The following is a 21,076-nucleotide window of genomic DNA, read 5'->3' as shown; positions in this document are numbered from 1 at the left end:
CATATTAAAAAGCAGAGACATTACTTTGCCAACAAAGGTCCATCTAGTCAAGGATATGGTTTTTCCAGTGGTCATGTATGGATGTGAAAGTTGGACTGTAAAGAAAGCTGAGTGCCGAAGAATTGATGCTTTTGAACTGTGTTGTTGGAGAAGACTCTTGAGAGTCCCTTGGACTGCAAGGAGATCCAACCAGTCCATTCTGAAGGAAATCAGTCCTGAGTGTTCCTTGGAAGGACTGATGCTGAAGCTGAAGCTCCCATACTTTGGCCACCTGATGTGAAGAACTGACTCATATGAAAAGACCGTGATGCTGGGAAAGATTGAGGGCAGGAGGAGAAGGGGATGAAAAAGGATGAGATGGCTGGATGGCATCACTGACTCGATGGACATGAGTTTGGATAGACTTCAGGAGTTGGTGATGGACAGGGAGGCCTGTTGTGCTGTGGTTCGTGGTTCACCAAGAGTCAGACACGACTGAGCTGCTGAACTGAACTTAAACAAATTTTAGCTTTAATAGTTAATGATAATTATGGTATGGTTTCTGAGATTAGTTTTTAAAAAGACAAAATTGAAATAATGGACAATAATAGTATAAAATTCAAAATGGAGGCAGAGCAAACTTAAAGTGCTTCATAGGCCTGTTATTACCCCAGAGAAGATAACATTTTTCCTCATTTACTGTATTTAAATAAAACATTATTTGGAAAAAAGAGTAAGATGGCAGAGGAATAGGACAGGGAGACCACTTTCTCCCTCACAAATTCATCAAAAGAACATTTCAACGCTGAATAAATTCCATAAAACAACTTCTAAATGCTGGCAGAGGCACCCAGAAAAGCAGATCATTGTCTTCAAAAACAGGCAGGAAAAAATATAAAAGATGAAAAAAGGGACAAAAGAGGTAGGGAGAGAGTACTATCCCAGGAAGGGAGTCTTAAAAAGAGAGAAGTTTCCAAACATCAAGAAACACTCTTGCTGCCGAGTCTGTGGTGAGCCTTGGAAGCACAGAGGGCAAAATAACAGGGGGGAAAAATAAATAAATAATTAAAACCAACAGATTATGAGCCCAAGGGTAACTCCCCCAGTGGAGAAGCAGCGCAGATGCCTGCATCCTCCACTAGCAAGTGGACGCTGGGCAGGGAGGCGCGGGCTGCAGTGCTTTTTAAGAATCAGGCCAGAATGCCCCAAGTGTGACCAGAGCAAACTAACTTGGGCTACAAACCAGACTGTGGTATAGCTACCACGCAAAAAGCTCTAACACAAGACACCGCCAGGACTGTAGCCAGCTGCAGACCATCCCCCTCTGGCGACAGGCAGCCAGAGCCGGAAGGGCCAGAAGGGGCAATCGCACCCCCAGAGAGACATTAACTACCAAACTGCAAGCAAGCTTCTTTGCTAATTAAGACTTCTCGGGGTTCCGGACAGTCACCATCTGCCTGACAAGGGGCGCCAGCTGTACACCCAGAAAACTGAGCAGCAGGGATGGGAAAGGTGATAAGTCGCAGCCACCGCGTTTGCCAAACACCTGAGCTACTCGGACCTGGGAAGGGCACAAATCGCAGGCCCAACTGAGTCTGCACCTCTGAGGACTACCTGAGTGCCTGAGCCTGAGTGGCTTAGGTCAGTTAAGTGCATGCAGCCCACGGCCGGCATCAGACGGTTCCCAGAGGAGCAACCTAGAGCCTGAGCAGTGTGTGCCTTGAGCGGGGGGCAGGCCCAGTGTGGCTGAGACACTGTGGGCACATGCCAGTGTTACTTGTTTGCAGCATCCCTCCCTCCCCACAGCGTGACTGAACAAGTGAGCCTAAAAAAAATAAAAGTATCCATCACCACCCCCCTTGTGTCAGGGTGGAAATCGGACACTGAAGAGACCAGCAAACAGAAGAAGCTAAAACAGAGGGAACTGCCTTGGAAGTGACAGGTGCAATAGATTAAAACCCTGTCATTAGTACTGACTACATAGGAAGGGGCCTATAGATCTTGAGAAATATAAGCCAGACCAAGAACTATCCAAAAATGAACTGACCCCACACTGCCCACAAAAACACCAGAGAAAGTCCCAGATATACCTTTACTATTTTTATGATCATTATTTTTCGTTTTTAATTTTTTTCTTTTTCTTCTTTTAACATTTTTAATTTTTAAGTCCTCTATTTATCCTTTAATTTTTATATTTATAACCTACTATTACTTAAAAAAAAGACCCTATTTTTAAAGCAAACACCATATATATTTTTTGTGGTTGTTGTTGTTTTTTAACAATTCTTGTGACTTTTTTTCCTTCTTCTTCTTCTTTTCTTTAATATTGTATTTTTGAAAATCCAACCTCTACTCTAGATTTTTAATCTTTGCTTTTTGGTATTTATTATCAATTTTGTACCTTTAAAAACCCAATCTTCCGTACCCATTTTTACTTGAGAGTGAGATTACTGCCTTGACCTCTCTCTCCTCCTTTGGACTCTCCTTTTTCTCCACCAGGTTGTCTCTGCCTCTTCGCTCCCCCTTCTCTTCTCTGCCCAACTCTATGTATCTCTGTGTTCCAGACGATGGAGAACATTTAGGGAACTGGTTACTGGCTGGATCTGTCTCTCTCCTTTTCATTTCCCTCTTTTATCCTCCTGGCCACCTCTGTCTCCTTCCTCCCTCTACTCTTCTCTGTATAACTCCATGAACATCTCTGAGCGGTCCAGACTGTGAAGCACACATAAGGAAGTGATTACTGGCTAGCTTGCTCTCTCCTCTTTTGATCCCACCTCATCTCATTCCAGTCACCTCTAACTCCCCCCTCCCTCTTCTCTTCTCCATGTAACTTAGTGAACCTCTCTGGGTGTCCCTCAATGTGGAGAAACTTTTCATCTTTAACCTAGATGTTTTATCATTGGTGCTGTATAGATGGAGAAGTCTTGAGGCTACTGTAAAAATAAAACTGAAAACCAGAAGCAGGAAGCTTAAGTCCAAATCTTGAGAACATCAGAGAACTCCTGACTCCAGGGAACATTAATCGATAGGAGATCATCAAACGGCTCCATACCTACACTGAAACCAAGCACCACCCAAGGGCCAACAAGTTCCAGAGCAAGACATACCACACAAATTCTCCAGCAACAAGGGAACACACCCCTGAGCTTCAATATACAGGCAACTCAAAGTTACTCCAAAACCACTGACATCTCATAACTCGTTACTGGACACTTCATTGCACTCCAGAGAGAAGAAATCCAGCTCCACCCACCAGAACACTGACACAAGCTCCCCTAACCAAGGAACCTTGACAAGCCACCCGTCCAACCCCACCCACAGCGAGGAAACTCCACAATAAAGAGAATTCCACAAACTGCCAGAATTCAGAAAAGCCACCCCAAATGCAGCAATATAACCAAGATGAAGAGACAGAGGAATATCCAGCAGGTAAAGGAACAGGAGAAATGCCCACCAAACCAAACAAAAGAGGAAGAGTTAGGGAATCTACCTGATAAAGAATTCCAAATAATGATAGTGAAAATGATCCAAAATCTGGAAATCAAAATGAAATCACAGATAAATAGCCTGGAGACAAGGATTGAGAAGATGCAAGAAAGATTTAACAAGGACCTACAAGAAATAAAAAAGAGTCAATATATAATGAATAATGCAATAAATGAGATCAGAAACACTCTGGAGGCAACAAATAGTAGAATAACAGAGGCAGAAGATAGGATTAAAGAAAGAGGACAAAAAGAAAGACCATGAGAAAATACTTAAGGAGATAATAGTTGAAAACTTCCCTAAAATGGAGAAGGAAATAATCACCCAAGTCCAAGAAACCCAGAGAGTCCTAAACAGGATAAACCCAAGGCAAAACACCCCAAGACACATATTAATCAAATTAACAAAGATCAAACACAAAGAACAAATATTAAAAGCAGCAATGGAGAAACAACAAATAACACACAAGGGGATTCCCATAAGGATAATAGCTGATCTTTCAGTAGAAACTCTTCAGGCCAGGAGGGAATGGCAAGACATACTTAAAGTGATGAAAGAAAATAACCTACAGCCCAGATTACTGAATCCAGCAAGGATCTCATTCAAATATGAAGGAAAAATCAAAAGCTTTACAGACAAGCAAAAGCTGAGAGAATTCAGCACCACCAAACCAGCTCTCCAACAAATATTAAGGATATTCTCTAGACAGGAAACACAAAAAGGGTGTATAAACCCGACACAAAACAATAAAGTAAATGGCAACAGGATCATACTTATCAATAATTACCTTAAACGTAAATGGGTTGAATGCCCCAATCAAAAGACAAAGATTGGCTGAATGGATACAAAAACAAGACCCCTATATATGTTGTCTACAAGAGACCCACCTCAAAACAAGGGACACATACAGACTGAAAGTGAAGGGCTGGAAAAAGATATTCTACGCAAATAGAGACCAAAGGAAAGCAGGAGTGGCAATACTCATATCCGATAAAATAGACTTTAAAGCAAAGGCTGTGAAAAGAGACAAAGAAGGACAATACATAATGAGCAAAGGATGAATCCAAGAAGATATAACAGTTATAAATATATATGCACCCAACATAGGAGCACTGCAATATATAAGACAAATGCTAACAAGTATGAAAGGCGAAATTAACAATAACACAATAATATTGGGAGACTTTAATACCCCACTCACACCTATGGACAAATCAACTAAACAGAAAATTAACAAAAAACACAAACTTTAAATGATACAATAGACCAGCTAGACCTAATTGATATCTATAGGACATTTCACCCCAAAACAATGAATTTCACCTTTTTCTCAAGTGCTCACGGAACCTTCTCCAGGATAGATCACATCCTGGGCCATAAATCTAGCCTTGATAAATTCGAAAAAATTGAAATCATTCCAAGCATCTTTTCTGACCATAATGCATTAAGATTAGATCTCAATTACAGGAGAAAAACTTAAAAATTCCAACATATGGAGGCTGAACAACACGCTTCTGAATGACCAACAAATCACAGAAGAAATGAAAAAAGAAATCAAAATATGCATAGAAATGAATGAAAATGAAAACACAACAACCCAAAACCTGTGGGATACTATAAAAGCAGAGCTAAGGGGAAAGTTCATAGCAATACAGGCATATCTCAAGAAACAAGAAAAGAGTCAAATAAATAACCTAACTCTACACCTAAAGCAACTAGAAAAGGAAGAAATGGAGAACCCCTGAGTTAGTAGAAGGAAAGAAATCTTAAAAATTAGGGCAGAAATAAATGCAAAAAAATAAAAGAGACCATAGGAAAAATCAACAAAGCCAAAAGCTGGTTCTTTGAAAGGATAAATAAAATTGACAAACCATTAGCCAGACTCATCAAGAAACAAAGGGAGAAAAATCAAATCAATAAAATTAGAAATGAAAAGGGAGAGATCACAACAGACAACACAGAAATACAAAGGATCATAAGAGACTACTATCAGCAATTATATGCCAATAAAATGGACAACGTGGAAGAAATGGACAAATTCTTAGAAAAGTACAACTTTCCAAAACTGAACCAGAAAGAAATAGAAAATCTTAACAGACCCATCACAAGCACGGAAATTGAAACTGTAATCAGAAATCTTCCAGCAAACAAAAGCCCAGGTCCAGATGGCTTCACAGCTGAATTCTACCAAAAATTTCGAGAAGAGCTAACACCTATCCTACTCAAATTCTTCCAGAAAATTGCAGAGGAAGGTAAACTTCCAAACTCATTCTATGAGGCCACCATCAGCCTAATACCAAAACCTGACAAAAATGCCACAAGAAAAGAAAACTACAGGCCAATATCACTGATGAACATAGATGCAAAAATCTTTAACAAAATTCTAGCAATTAGAATCCAGCAATACATTAAAAAGATCATACACCATGACCAAGTGGGCTTTATCCCAGGGATGCAAGGATTCTTCAATATCCGCAAATCAATCAATGTAATTCACCACATTAACAAATTGAAAAATAAAAGCCATATGATTATCTCAATAGATGCAGAGAAGGCCTTTGACAAAATTCAACATCCATTTACAATAAAAACTCTCCAGAAAGCAGGAATGGAAGGAACATATCTCAACATAATAAAAGCTATATATGACAAACCCACAGCAAACATTATCCTCAATGGTGAAAAATTGAAAGCATTTCCCCTAAAGTCAGGAACAAGACAAGGGTGCCCACTTTCACCGCTACTATTCAACATAGTTCTGGAAGTTTTGGCAACAGCAATCAGAGCAGAAAAAGAAGTAAAAGGAATCCAAATTGGAAAAGAGGTAAAACTCTCACTGTTTGCAGAGACATGATCCTCTACAAAGAATACCCTAAACACTCCACCAGAAAATTATCAGAGCTAATAATTATCAGAGCTAATTGATAGAGCTAATCAACTGAATATAGTAAAGTTGCAGGATAAAATCAACACACAGAAATCCCTTCCATTCCTGTACACTAATAATGAGAAAGTAGAAAAAGAAATTAAGGAAACAATTCTATTCACCATTGCAACAAAAAGAATAAAATACTTAGGAATATATCTACGTAAAGAAACTAAAGACCTATACATAGAAAACTATAAAACACTGATGAAAGAAATCAAAGAGGACACTAATAGATGGAGAAATATACCATGTTCATGGATTGGAAGAATCAATATAGTGAAAATGAGTATACTACCCAAAGCAATCTACAGGTTCAATGCAATCCCTATCAAGCTACCAGCAGTATTTTTCACAGAGCTAGAACAAATAATTTCACAATTTGTATGGAAATACAAAAAAACCTCGAATAGCCAAAGCAATCTTGAGAAAGAAGAATGGAACTGGAGGAATCAACCTGCCTGACTTCAGGCTCTACTACAAAGCCACAGTCATCAAGACAGTATGGTACTGGCACAAAGAAAGACATATAGATCAATGGAACAAAACAGAAAGCCCAGAGATAAATCCACACACCTATGGACACCTTATCTTCAACAAAGGAGGCACGAATATACAATGGTTTAAAGACAATCTCTTTAACAAGTGGTGCTGGGAAAACTGGCCAACCACTTCTGCTGCTGCTGCTGCTAAGTGACTTCAGTCATGTCCGACTCTGTGTGACCCCATAGACGGCAGCCCACCAGGCTCCCCCATCCCTGGGATTCTCCAGGCAAGAACACTGGACTGGGTTGCCATTTCCTTCTCCAATGCATGAAAGTGAAAAGTGAAAGGGAAGTCACTCAGTCGTGTCCGACTTCGTGACCCCATAGACTGCAGCCTACCAGGCTCCTCCATCCACGGGATTTTCCAGGCAAGAGTACTGGAGTGGGTTGCCGTTGCCTTCTCCGGGTCAATCACTTCTAAAAGAATGAAACTAGAACACTTTCTAACACCATATACAAAAATAAACTCAAAATGGATTCAAGATCTAAACATAAGACCAGAAACTATAAAACTCCTAAAGGAGAACATAGGCCAAACACTCTTTGACATAAATCACAGCAGGATCCTCTATGATCCACCTCCCAGAATACTGGAAATAAAAGCAAAAACAAACAAATGGGATCTAATTAAAATTAAAAGCTTCTGCACAACAAAGGAAACTATAAGCAAGGTGAAAAGACAGCCTTCAGAATGGGAGAAAATAATAGCAAATGAAGCAACTGACAAACAACTAATCTCAAAAATATACAAGCAACTCCTACAGCTCAATTCCAGAAAAATAAACGACCCAATCATGAAATGAGCCAAAGGACTAAATAGACATTTCTCCAAAGAAGACATACGGATGGCTAACAAACACATGAAAAGATGCTCAACATCACTCATTATCAGAGAGATGCAAATCAAAACCACAATGAGGTACCATTTCACACCAGTCAGAATGGCTGCGATCCAAAAGTCTACAAGCAATAAATGCTGGAGAGGGTGCGGAGAAAAGGGAACCCTCTTACACTGTTGGTGGGAATGCAAACTAATACAGCTACTATGGAGAACAGGGTGGAGATTCCTTAAAAAAACTGCAAATAGAACTGCCGTATGACCCAGAAATCCCACTACTGGGCATACACACCAAGGAAACCAGAAATGAAAGAGACACATGTACCCCAATGTTCATCGCAGCACTGTTTATAATAGCCAGGACATGGAAGCAACCTAGATGTCCATCAGCAGATGAATGGATAAGAAAGCTGTGGTACATATACACAATGGAGTATTACTCAGCCTTTAAAAAGAATACATTTGAATCAGTTCTAATGAGGTGGATGAAACTGGAGCCTATTATACAGAGTGAAGTAAGCCAGAAAGAAAAACAAAATACAGTATACTAACACGTATATATGGATTTTAGAAAGATGGTAATGATAACCCTGTATGTGAGACAGTAAAAGAGACACAGATGTTTAGAACAGACTTTTGGACTCTGTGGGAGAGGGAAAGGGTGGGATGATTTGGGAGAATGGCATTGAAACATGTATACTATCATGTAAGAAACGAATCGCCAGTCTATGTTCGATACAGGATACAGGATGCTTGGGGCTGGTGCACAGGGATGATCCAGAGAGATGATATGGGGTGGGAGGTGGGAGGGGGGTTCAGGATTGGGAACTCATGTACACCCGTGGCTGATTCATGTCAATGTATGGCAAAAACAATACAGTTTTGTAAAGTAAAATAAAGTAAAATTTAAAAAATAAATAAATAAACATTATTTATAAAAGACACCTTAAAGTGAAAAAATAAGTCACAGCAAAACTAACAAAGGATTAGTAGCAAGAATTTAAGGGAATTCCTCCAAATCTGTGGTGGAAGCAAAGGAATAGGATTTACATGAGGCACACTAACTTGTTTCAGTTGTGTCCGACTCTGTGTGACCCCACAGATGGCAGCCCACCAGGCTCCCCCATCCCTGGGATTCTCCAGGCAAGAGTACTGGAGTGGGGTGCCATTGCCTTCTCCCAAGTAGATGATAGTTGCCATCAATATTATAGACTTTTGGCTGTGGGATGATTTTGTTTGTGTTCATTATAATACTGAATAAGACATTATTCTCCTCTCTTCTCCTCTCACCTTCAATCTTTCCCAGCATCAGGGTCATTTCAAATGTGTCAGCTCTTTGCATCAGGTGGCCAAAGTACTGGAGTTTCAGCTTCAACATCAGTCCTTCCAGTGAACACTCAGGACTGATCTCCTTTAGGATGGACTGTTGGAAATCCTCGCAGTTCAAGGGACTCTTGAGAGTTTTCTCCAACACCACAGTTCAAAACCATCAATTCTTCAGCGCTCAGCTTTCCTTATAGTCCACCTCTCACATCCATACATGACTGCTGAAAAAACCATAGCCTTGACTAGACAGACCTTTGTTGACAAAGTAATGTCTCTGCTTTTTAATATGCTGTCTAGATTGGTCATACCTTTTCTTGCAAGGAGTAAGCGTCTTTTAATTTCATGGCTGCAATCACCATCTGCAGTGATTTTGGAGCCCAAGAAAAGAAAGTCTGACACTGTTTCAACTGTTTCTCTATCTATTTGCCATGAAGTGATGGGACTGGATGCCATGATCTTTGTTTTCTGAATGGTGAGCTTTAAGCCAACTTTTTCACTCTCCTTTTTCACTTTCATCAAGAGGCTTTTTAGTTCTCCATTTTCTGCCATATGGGTGGTGTCATCTGCATATCTGAGGTTATTGGTATTTCTTCTGGCAATCTTGATTCCACCTTGTGCTTCATCCAGCCCAGCATATCTCATGATGTACTCTGCATATAAGTTAAATAAGCATGGTGACAATATACAGCCTTGATGTACTCCTTTTCCTATATTGGAACCAGCCTGTTAATTATTGTAAGGAATATTTAACCTCTATGGAATCAGGCTTTCTTATATTTTCTGGTTTTTTTATTTTTGCCTTTTCCTGGCAGTCCAGCCAAGGTTTGGTTTTGTGGTTTGTTTTTTTTTTTCCAGCCAAGGTTTTTAAATTATTTATCATATTTAACTTGTATTTTCCAGTGTCCTGTATACAGAATCTTTTCCTTACATATCTTACATACCTTCACCATGTACTGAGAAACACAAACACACAGGGGGCTGTAATTTTTTTCAGCTGTAACTTTTTTATTCAAAATGAAAACAGCATATTTGAGCTCTATTGGTGAAAATACTATTCTAATAAATTAGATACATTTCTCACTGAATAGAAAATATATGAAAATTGATACCACTTTTTTAGAAAATATAATAGCAGTATCTTCACTCATCCAACAAAATATAATGAGCACTTTCTATGTTCCAGAAATGATTCTGGGTCCATGGGCTTTCATTTCAGTTCAGTTGCTCAGTCATGTCTGACTCTTTGCGACCCCATGAATTGCAGCACGGCAGGCCTCTCTTGTCCATCACCAACTCCCAGAGTTCACTCTAACTCTTCGAGTCAGTGATACCATCCAGCCACACATCCTGTCATCCCCTTCTCCTCCTGCTCCCAATCCCTCTCAGCATCAGAGTCTTTTCCAATGAGTCAACTCTTCCCATGAGGTGGCCAAAGTAGTGCAGTTTCAGCTTCACCATCATTCCTTCCAAAGAACACCCAGGACTGATCTCCTTTAGATTGGACTGGTTGGATCTCCTTGCAGTCCAAAGGACTCTCAGGTGTCTTCTCCGACACCACAGTTCAAATGCATCAATTCTTCGGTGCTCAGCTTTCTTCACAGTCCAACTCTCACATCCATACATGACCACAGGAAAAACCATAGCCTTAACTAGACGGACCTTTGTTGGCAAAGTAATGTCTATGCTTTTGGATATGTCATCTAGGTGGGTCATAAGTTTCCTTCCAAGCAGTAAGCGTTTTTTAATTTCGTGGCTGCAATCACCATCTGCAGTGATTTTGGAGCCCAAAAACATAAAGTCTGACATTGTTTCCACTGTTTCCCCATCTATTTCCCATGAAGTGATGGGACCAGATGCCATGATCTTCGTTTTCTGAATGTTGAGCTTTAAGCCAACTTTTTCACTCTCCTCTTTCACTTTCATCAAGAGGCTTTTTAGTTCCTCTTCACTTTCTGCCATAAGGGTGGTGTCATCTGCATATCTGAGGTTATTGATATTTCTCCCGGCAATCTTGATTCCAGCTTGTGCTTCTTCCAGTCCAGCATTTCTCAAGATGTGCTCTGCATAGAAGTTAAATAAGCAGGGTGACAATATATAGCCTTGACATTCTCCTTTTCCTATTTGGAACCAGTCTGTTGTTCCATGTCCAGGTCTAACTGTTGCTTCCTGACCTGCATATAGGTTTCTCAAGAGGCAGGTCAGGTGGTCTGGTATTCCCATCTCTTTCAGAATTTTCCATAGTTTATTGTGATCCACACAGTCAAAGGCTTTGGCATAGTCAATAAAGCAGAAATAGATGTTTTTCTGGAACTCTCTTGCTTATCTATGATCCAGCGGATGTTGGCAATTTGATCTCTGGCTCCTCTGCCTTTTCTAAAGCCAGCTTGAACATCTGAGAGTACACGGACGAGGAGCAATCCCACGTCCAGGGAGCAGTGGCTGCAGGCACAGGAGGGCCGAGAGGAGCTACTCCATGTTCAAGGTGAGGAGGGGCAGCAGTGAGGAGATACCCCTCTTCCAAGGTAAGGAGCAGCGGCTGCGCTTTGCTGGACCAGCCGTGAGGAGATACCCCACATCCAAGGTAAGAGAAACCCAGGTAAGATGGTAGGTGTTGCGAGAGGGCATCAGATGGCAAACACACTGAAACCATAATCAAGAAAACTAGTCAATCTAATCACACAGACCACAGCCTTGTCTAACTCAATGAAACTAAGCCATGCCTTGTGGGGCCACCCAAGACGGGCAGGTCATGGTGGAGGGGTCTGACAGATTGCGGTCCACTGGAGAAGGGAATGGCAAACCACTTCAGTATTCTTGCCTTGAGAACTCCATGAACAGTATGAAAAGGCAAAATGATAGGATACTGAAAGAGGAACTCCCCAGGTTGGTAGGTGCCCAATATGCTACCAGAGATCAGTGGAGAAATAACTCCAGAAAGAATGAAGGGATGGAGCCAAAGCAAAACCAATACCCAGTTGTGGATGTGACTGGTGATAGAAGCAAGGTCCAATGCTGTAAAAAGCAATATTGCATAGGAACCTGGAATGTCAGGTCCATGAATCAAGGCAAATTGGAAATAGTTAAACAGGAGATGGCAAGAGTGAACGTTGACACTAAAATGGACTGGAATGGGTGAATTTAACTCAGGTGACCATTATATCTACTACTGCAGGCAGGAATCCTTTAGAAGAAATGGAGTAGCCATCATGGTCAACAAGAGAGTCCGAAATGCAGTACTTGGATCAATCTCAAAAACGACAGAATGATCTCTGTTCATTTCCAAGGCAAACCATTCAATATCACAGTTATCCAAGTCTATGCCCCATCCAGTAATGCTGAAGAAGCTGAAGTTGAACGGTTCTATGAAGACCTACAAGACCTTTTAGAACTAACACCCCAAAATGATGTCATTTTCATTACAGGGGACTGGAATGCAAAAGCAAGAAGTCAAGAAACACCAGGAGTAACAGGCAAATTTGGCCTTGGAATATGGAATGAAGCAGGGCAAAGACTAATAGAGTTTTGCCAAGAGAACGCACTGGTCATAGCAAACACCCTCTTCCAACAACACAAGAGAAGACTCTACACATGGACATCACCAGATGGTCAACACCGAAATCAGATTGATTATATTCTTTGCAGCCAAAGATGGAGAAACTCTATACAGTCAGCAAAAACAAGATCAGGAGCTGACTGTGGCTCAGATCATGAAATCCTTTTGCCAAATTCAGGCTGAAATTGAAGAAAGTAGGGAAAACCACTAGACCATTCAGATATGACCTAAATCAAATCCCTTATGATTATACAATGGAAGTCAGAAATAGATTTAAGGGACTAGATCTGATAGATGGAGTGCCTGATGAACTATGGACAGAGGTTCATGACATTGTACAGGAGACAGGGATCAAGATCATCCCCATGGAAAAGAAATGCAAAATGGCTCTCTGGGGAGGCCTTGCAAATAGCTGTGAAAAGAAGAGAAGTGAAAAGCAAAGGAGAAAAGGAAAGATATAAGCATCTGAATGCAGAGTTCCAAAGAATAGCAAGAAGAGTTAAGAAAGCCTTCCTCAGCAATCAATGCAAAGAAATAGAGGAAAACAACAGAATGGGAAAGACTAGAGATCTCTTCAAGAAAATTAGAGATACCAAGGGAACATTTCATGCAAAGATGGGCTCGATAAAGGACAGAAATGGTATGAACCTAACAGAAGCAGATGATATTAAGAAGAGGTGGCAAGAATACACAGAAGAACTGTACAAAAAAGATCTTCACGACCCAGATAATCACAATGGTGTGATCACTCACCTAGAGCCAGACATCCTGGAATGTGAAGTCGAGTGGGCCTTAGAAAGCATCACTACGAACAACTCTAGTGGAGGTGATGGAATTCCAGTTGAGCTATTTCAAATCCTGAACGATGATGCTGTGAAAGTGCTGTACTCAATATGCCATGGGCTTTAGTAATGAATTAATTAGTCAAAACTATCTGCATTCATGGAGATTACCTTCTACCAAGAGAAACAGACAAAACCAGAGAAGTAAAATAGTAGTAAAATGTCCTAATGTCTTAACTGTTAGAGATCACAATAAAGCAGGACTGGTAGATGGGGCTGGGAGGCATAGCTGCTACTATAATAGGCTGGTCAGGATAAAGCCCAGAATGGTGGCTCAATGGTAAAGAATCTGCTTGCAATGCAGGAAATATGGGTTCAATCCCTGGGTTGGGAAGATCCCCTGGAGAAGGAAATGGCAACCCACTCCAATAATCTTGCCTGGGAAATCCCATGGACAGAGGAGCCAGATGGGCTATATTCCATGTGGTCACAAGAATCAAACACAGCTTAGCGACTGAACCACCACCACTAGAATTGGTAATGAAGTGATACTGTGATGTCTGAGATCAAGAGCTTTCCAGGCAGAAAACAACACGTACGCAGTTACTGAATTGGAGATGTTAAGTTACAACCTAGGCAGAAATGCTGATTAAACATGTGAATGTGAGCTGGAGTTGAAGAGAATGACCAGGCTGGAGATACAGATTTGGAGTCATCTTCATAAAACTGGTAGTTAAAACTATGGATTGAATAAAATTATAGAGTATGATTTTAGTTGAGAAAAAATTTAAAAAGTGATCTCCAGGCCTATGAACATTTTATCCAGGGAATTGTAGCTAAGAATTACTACTCTATTAAGCACTAGGATGTATGTTATACATTTTTAGGTAGGTATTGTTATTATTCCCCATTTAAACAATGAAGAAACTGAGTCACAAAATGATTAACTTCGATGAGGTTTTCCGCTAGAAACTGGGAGAGCCAGAATTCTAACCTCGTTAGAGTAACTGCAGTAACTCCAATGCCTTCACTCTTTAATCACTGTGCTATATGGCTTTAAAGGGCAAGACTTCAGGTGGTACAAGGTACGTACATTTATATATATATATATAATACTACTATTATTTATATATTCTACATTTTATAAGTCAAATGGATTGAAATTATGACTTTGCCTTAATTTCTATGTTTTAATTTCCTTTCCTTTTTCCTTTAAGAATAATTTTTTATCCTAAAAAAAAATTAACTGGGCAACTTTAAGAGCTCAGTAAATTATGATACACCCCAGAGAAACCACAAGTTCTACATTCTTTCACAATTTAAGCAACATTCTGTTATTAAACAAATCTCAGTGGCTGTTTTCAGACATTCAGTGAAGCTCTAACTTATGAGAGTTATAATATGTGGAGAAAAAGCTTTGTTGTGCAAATGTTTAGACTATAGCCTCAAAATGAACTAAAAAATTGACAAGCATAAAACTATATTATTTTTTCATCCAAGACACAAAGCCAGGACCATACCTCAGTTATGCAAAAGAAAATCAACATTTTCCATATTTTGCTAATAGCTTACATAAAATAAGTTTATGACCACAGGGCTTCAGATATTTCTGCCCTTATTTTTTTTAATGTTGCAATTATAAAAGAGTGGTTCAGCTTAAAACAAAATAAAACAAAAACTTCACATACAACAAAACAGGGATCAAATTCCCATTCTTATTTATTGGAGTAAAAATACATTTCAATTTAAGGGAAAAAAAGAGCTACCCTGCAGCATTTGGAAATCATGATTTTTACTGCAATTTTTACACTTTTAGCCAGTTCAACCTTTAAATTTCCCATGATGTTTATGGGTATTGAGAGACTTAGATCATGAAACTAATAATCTACCCAACAATTTGCTTTTAAAACGTATGAAAAACACTGTATAACATTCTATTTATTTTTATGGTATCTGTGCAGTCTCCATGTAATTCTGATTAAACAAGAACTGTAAAAGTACTGTGTCCAGTGCTATCCTTTTGCATGTTTATATTCACTGCTGTTATTATTATATTTTCTCAAGTTCTTTTTCCTTTTATCAGTCATCAAGTTTTAGCCCACTGTGTACAAACAGACACATAGAGATATATAGAAGGATGTTCCATTCGGGTAGCTTCTCCTTTTATCTTCACTTATTCATTCATTTAACAAATGTTTGTTAATGCCCAAAATGTGCCAGTCTCTGTGATAAGTATAGGACTTCTTTAGCTTCCAAGAAGCAATAGTTCTATTAGTACTGATAAATATTTTAGATATTTCAGCAGAACATTTTTGCACAGATAGAATCTTTAGCAAATCTCAAATCCCATCTTGTAGGGATCTGCCCATTCTGCCAACCCTCTAGTCACAATTTCACAATAATCTATAGCTAGTAACTGGGATTCTCTCAACAAAGGTTTTAGAAGAAAGGTCTTCCATCTTTTCTTTAGCACTAAACAAACAGTGGTTGAGCCCCTGTATAGTAAGCTCCACACATACAGAGAAAGAAGACTCACATTTCTAATTTCAGATTAGAGCCATGAGAATTACTGAACCCTTCAATGGACTGATACACCTCCTACAAATGGAAAGTGAAATGTGATTTACCTGAGATGGATGGCATTTGAAAACAGAGGCTTTCATCAACACTTAGGATGATCCTGCTGCTGCTGCTGCTGCTGCTGCTAAGTTGCTTCAGTCGTTTCCAACTCTGTGCAACCCCAGAGGCTGCAGCCCACCAGGCTCCCCCGTTCCTGGGATTCTCCAGGCAAGAACACTGGAGTGGGTTGCCATTTCCTTCTCCAATGCATGAAAGTGAAAAGTGAAAGTGAAGTCACTCAGTCGTGTCCGACTCTCAGCGACCCCATGGACTGCAGCCTACCAGGCTCCTCTGTCCATGGGATTTCCCAGGCAAGAGTCCTGGAGTGGGTTGTCATTGCCTTCTCCGAGGATTGATCTTGAATAAACGCTAAAGTAAAGTGCAAGTCTCTCAGTCATGTCCAACTCTTTGCAACCCCATGGACTATACAGTCCACGGGATTATCCAGGCCAGAATACTGGAGTGGGTAGTGGTTCCCTTCTACAGGGGATCTTCCCAACCCAAGGATCGAACCCAGGTATCCCTCACTGAAAGCAACTTCTTTACCAGCTGAGCTACCAGGAAAGCCCAAGAATACTGGAGTGGGTAGCCTATCCCATCTCCAGCCAATCTTCCCAACCCAGGAATCAAAGCCAGGTCTCCAGCATTGTAGGCAGATTTTTTACCACCTGAGCTACCAGGGAAGCCCTGAATAAACCCTAAATGTCACATAATTCGTAGAACTTCCACTATGTAGAAGTTTTCAAGGGTTATCAAATTTCAAGATCATTATCTATTAAAACTATTTCACCCACTGGATCCTATACCATAAGAGGAATTTTTGACAGCATTTACCTCTTCACATACATACTCAATTCTAGACTCAGCTGAGACCTACACATTATTCTACTACTCTGAGGCTTCAAATTATCTGATTGAGCCTTAAAAGAATTTAAGCTATGGACAAATACAACCAAAAATTTTAAACAGGCCTATTATGTGTTCAAGATTCTGATATTATATTCACAAATACTAATAGTTTGGATAAACACTAGTTGGGTTAACAAAAATGCATTTGATGAACCTCCAGTTGATGTTTAAATTCTTTCTAAAGTAATTCAAACAAATAAAGGCTATAAAATTATTGTTGGATAAAGCAAATTTTAAACAAGAGCACCTTGAGAACCCAAGAAAGAGTTTATTCTGCAAATTTCAAAAAACTTATTCCAACATCAATCAAAGCTCCACTGTACAAGAAAAGTTTTCTCTTACTGACAGCCTGAAGCTCAAGACATGAGAAACAAATTAAAAAGCGTGAAAACTACAAAATAGCTTTCTTTGAATCAGTAGCCCCCAAGTCATTACATAGCTGACCATGTTCCAAACAGTTGTTCAGTCACACTTAAGGGACTTTTAGAGGCTCATCTATATTTTCTTTTTAAGAAATATTAATACATATTTTGGTAAACAACAATAACTCAACTATAGAGAAACATTTAAAATTCTAAGAATATATCCGTATAATTTTCTAAAACCTTCAATATTTACACACATTAAAAAAATCCAATCTCTAAAGTTCAAATGAAGGAGCTGAACATTAGTTAGTACTAGTTGTTTCTGAAATCTCTATCTTGTGATACATTATTTGAAATGAAATATAAAAGAAATGACTGTTCAATACTAGCTGTGTGAGTCTGCTTTTTAAATGAATACTAAACAATGAAGAATCACCATGTTGCTACTGCACTTAGGCAGTGAGACTCACCGTGCTCTTTCAGCTGCCCAATGGAAGAGGAGGTCATGGGTCGTAAATGCAGGTCAAGGTTGAAGACGGGGAAGGTAGAAAAGGAGTCCAGCTTTCTGTTTCCAAAACATGAAGTGAGAGCTTTGAGTGACTGACTAACCTTTATTTTGTAACACAAACTGTAGAATAATGTTGCAAGATTAGATGCTAATCAGAGAGAAAACCACTATTCTCCTATGAACAGAGACTCTGACAATGCTATCCTTGGTGCCCTCACTACAGAGTAAGGAGCACACAGCAGGCCCTCTATAAACATTCACTATTGAATAAAGACAAAGTAATACCAAATTTTGCTGCCTCTGAATAAGGATAATATGTAACTTTTGCTTTCTAAAAGAAAAACTCTAACAAAAATTAGAAAACAACACACATCACATCTATTTCTTCCATTTTGCAAAGATTTTAAGTAGCATGTTTTCTTATTATGACTTGGAGAGCTTCAACCAAGTCAGCTGAATCAAAAGATGAGTACCATACAGAAACTTTGGAAAATGGAAATAAGCAAAAGTAAGAAAACAAAAATTACCCCTAATTCACTATCCTAGTAGTGTGAGTAATAATTGCAAAGTTTTAAATTCTTCCTATGAGTTGAGCACTATTCTAACTTTTTATTTGTCTTACATTTAATACTCAAAACAAGCCTCTGGGTATTTACTATTATTATACCCATTTTATAAAGGAAGAAACTAAAAGATTAGGGGTCAGATAGGCTATAGTTCAGATTACTCCAGTTAGAAATGGGTGGAGTCAAGATTTGAATCAAGGCAGTTGGATTTAGGGAGCTAAGTAAATACCTTATTACTATCTATCACCAACTCCATTTGTCATGATTAACGTGTAATAAATGTTTAGGTGTACATAAATGTACATGAACTTTTTAGCTTATTTCTTATATTTGACAAAATACAATTAATATATTTCCTTGTAAATGTACAAAGATGCACATCATTATTCTGGCCTAGAAATTCTAGACCAATTTGAATCCAATTTGAACAGCTGGATAGTTCAAACTCCAATTCAATTTTGAACTGGAATTGCTAGTTCAAAAATTTTAGAAATGTTACACAAAATTTTAGGATTTTAAAACATTCTGCCCATCAGAAAAGTATGGTCTAAAAGGAAAGTCTGTGACTGTCCTATTTTGAGTTTTATAGTTGGCATAGAGGAGGTGCTCAATAAATTAGTAAATCAATGAGTGATTTATAGGATCCATTAGTCTAGTTGTCACTCATGTGGTTCACGATTATGCAGCTGGCCAAAGAACTGAGATATCCCTTATATGCCAAAATTATATTGTCAGTGGAAACTATGAGAGGTTTGAGTATGCAGCTTTGCCAAACTCCATTTGAAATTCTAGAATTTTATTTATAAGCTCCCAAGAATGGGGCCAAGGTACATAGTTGTAGTTTGATTTGCTTCCTTAAAACTAGACCCTGGCTAAATATTTTTACATAAATCTCCAAATTAGAACTATTAATTGCATTTTTCAATGATTCTCTGTTAATGAAGGATTCTGATAGAAGCAGACTAAAATTCATCCACTAAGCAAAATATTTTATAAACATTAAGATGAAATGCCAGAGTTGTTTAACACAAATGTGAAATGACGTGAGGGAGTCTATCATTATTTTATAATATCCTTGTTCTGTTATTAATTAGAATAACCTAAATACAAATAGTCATGTAACACATAAGAAACTCCCACTGATCACAAAACTAGGGAAGAAGTTGAGGGCATTTGCCTAAAATCATAGAACACATTTACAGAAATGCAGTTGTCATACCTTCAAATGTATCAAATATTATCAAGTAAAAAATTAGCTCTAATAGACAAATGCATAATAAATTTCCTTGATGGAAAATTAATATTTAGAATGCATTCACATTTATCATTGTTGTCATAAGAGTGTTTGATGTATAATTAATCTTTGAAGTTAGGATTCAAAGGTACATTGAAGAACTTCACTTCCTTAAAACTAAATTTGAATATGCAGAAGTATTCAATTTCGTTTTCCTTTGCAAGTTAAACATAGAGAAATTTGGGGGGGAGGGGAATAGATATTTATAAGATTCTATCATATTTCTTCATGTATTTTATACGGAATTTCTTTTGCTGGGCCAATATTTTTATCGTCCACCCAAAAATATTATGGCTCATCCTTAAAAGTTAGTGTTTTCTAAGGCATCTTCTGGAGAATTAGAAGTAATTCACATACTACTCCTGTCACAGAATTCTGTTTGGAGCAGAAACTTTTCGAGTCTTCAAAGGGTTAGACCATTTATACTAATTAGTCCTAGCGCCTTCTCTGCATTGTTAACAAGCTCCTACCTGATCTCCTGACTGATTCTGTTTTCCTTTCTGTCCTTTATAGCCTCATGGCTCAGTTATTTCTAACGTTTGTGAATGAAGCTAGCTTCAGCGGGTAGGAAACACATTATCCCCATTAGTCAGCTATAAATAAAGACAAGGCAGCCTCTGGTGGATTGATGATATTCAGGGTCTGTGTGTCCCAAGCTGTCACTGAAGTACTTTTAATTTCAAAAGGTGTTGACCTTCCTCACTAAGCAGGACATGTTTTCATTAAACATGGAATGTTAGAATGTCAAGAGACCTTTATCTTTACCAATTTCAGAAGAAACAATTCTTAAGGAAATACTCAACTCTCTTGAGAAAGACATGCTGAAAGATATTAAACGATCAGATTTATTGTTAATGAGTGCTCCAAGTATCCCTAAATTATTATTTTTCTTCCTTGGATCACAGCTGCATCTAATTTACTAAAAATGGTAGCTTTTCAAATTAGTTCCATTTAGCTTTTCTAGTTTCAAAGTTTACCTGAAATTCTCAACTCTTTGGTTAAATTGCCATATTAACTACTCTTTTATCAGGTAACACGGACTTGGGTTAACTCGAGTAAAGGCAAAAGTTTTTAAACTGGTAAATTTCCTATATAAATCATTTATTTTCTTTTGTAATTCATATCTTCTCTTACCATGGGTAAAACCAAATCCTCATTATTAAAGCTGTACATATATTTCACTCTTCCAAATTCCCATAGTATTACCTTTTACTGCTGAGCAAGAAACTTGTAGTGCTAAGCACACCTTACAGGTAAGTTTTAGAAGAGCCAAGACATTCCTTACGGCCATAGCAACATTTTTTTAAACTTCTATTACCTAATACCCCACATTTCTGATCATGTTATATAATGAATTAACATAAAACAAGCCACTGAAAT

At 38.6% G+C, this 21,076-nt stretch overlaps 1 protein-coding gene across 1 annotated transcript in view; it reads right to left on the bottom strand.

The window, feature by feature from the left end:
• IQCM (IQ motif containing M) overlaps nt 1-21,076 on the bottom strand; it is a 439,185-nt gene that overhangs the window by 342,430 nt on the left and 75,679 nt on the right. The window contains 1 exon segment of the mRNA XM_040251672.1: nt 17,799-17,893. Coding sequence (XP_040107606.1) covers nt 17,799-17,893 — 95 coding nt within the window.

Source organism: Oryx dammah, unplaced genomic scaffold, assembly GCF_014754425.2.
Source record: "Oryx dammah isolate SB20612 unplaced genomic scaffold, SCBI_Odam_1.1 HiC_scaffold_12, whole genome shotgun sequence".
Lineage (NCBI taxonomy): Eukaryota > Metazoa > Chordata > Mammalia > Artiodactyla > Bovidae > Oryx > Oryx dammah.
Note: the sequence above shows the minus strand (reverse complement) of the source record. Positions and strands in the feature narration are given on the sequence as shown.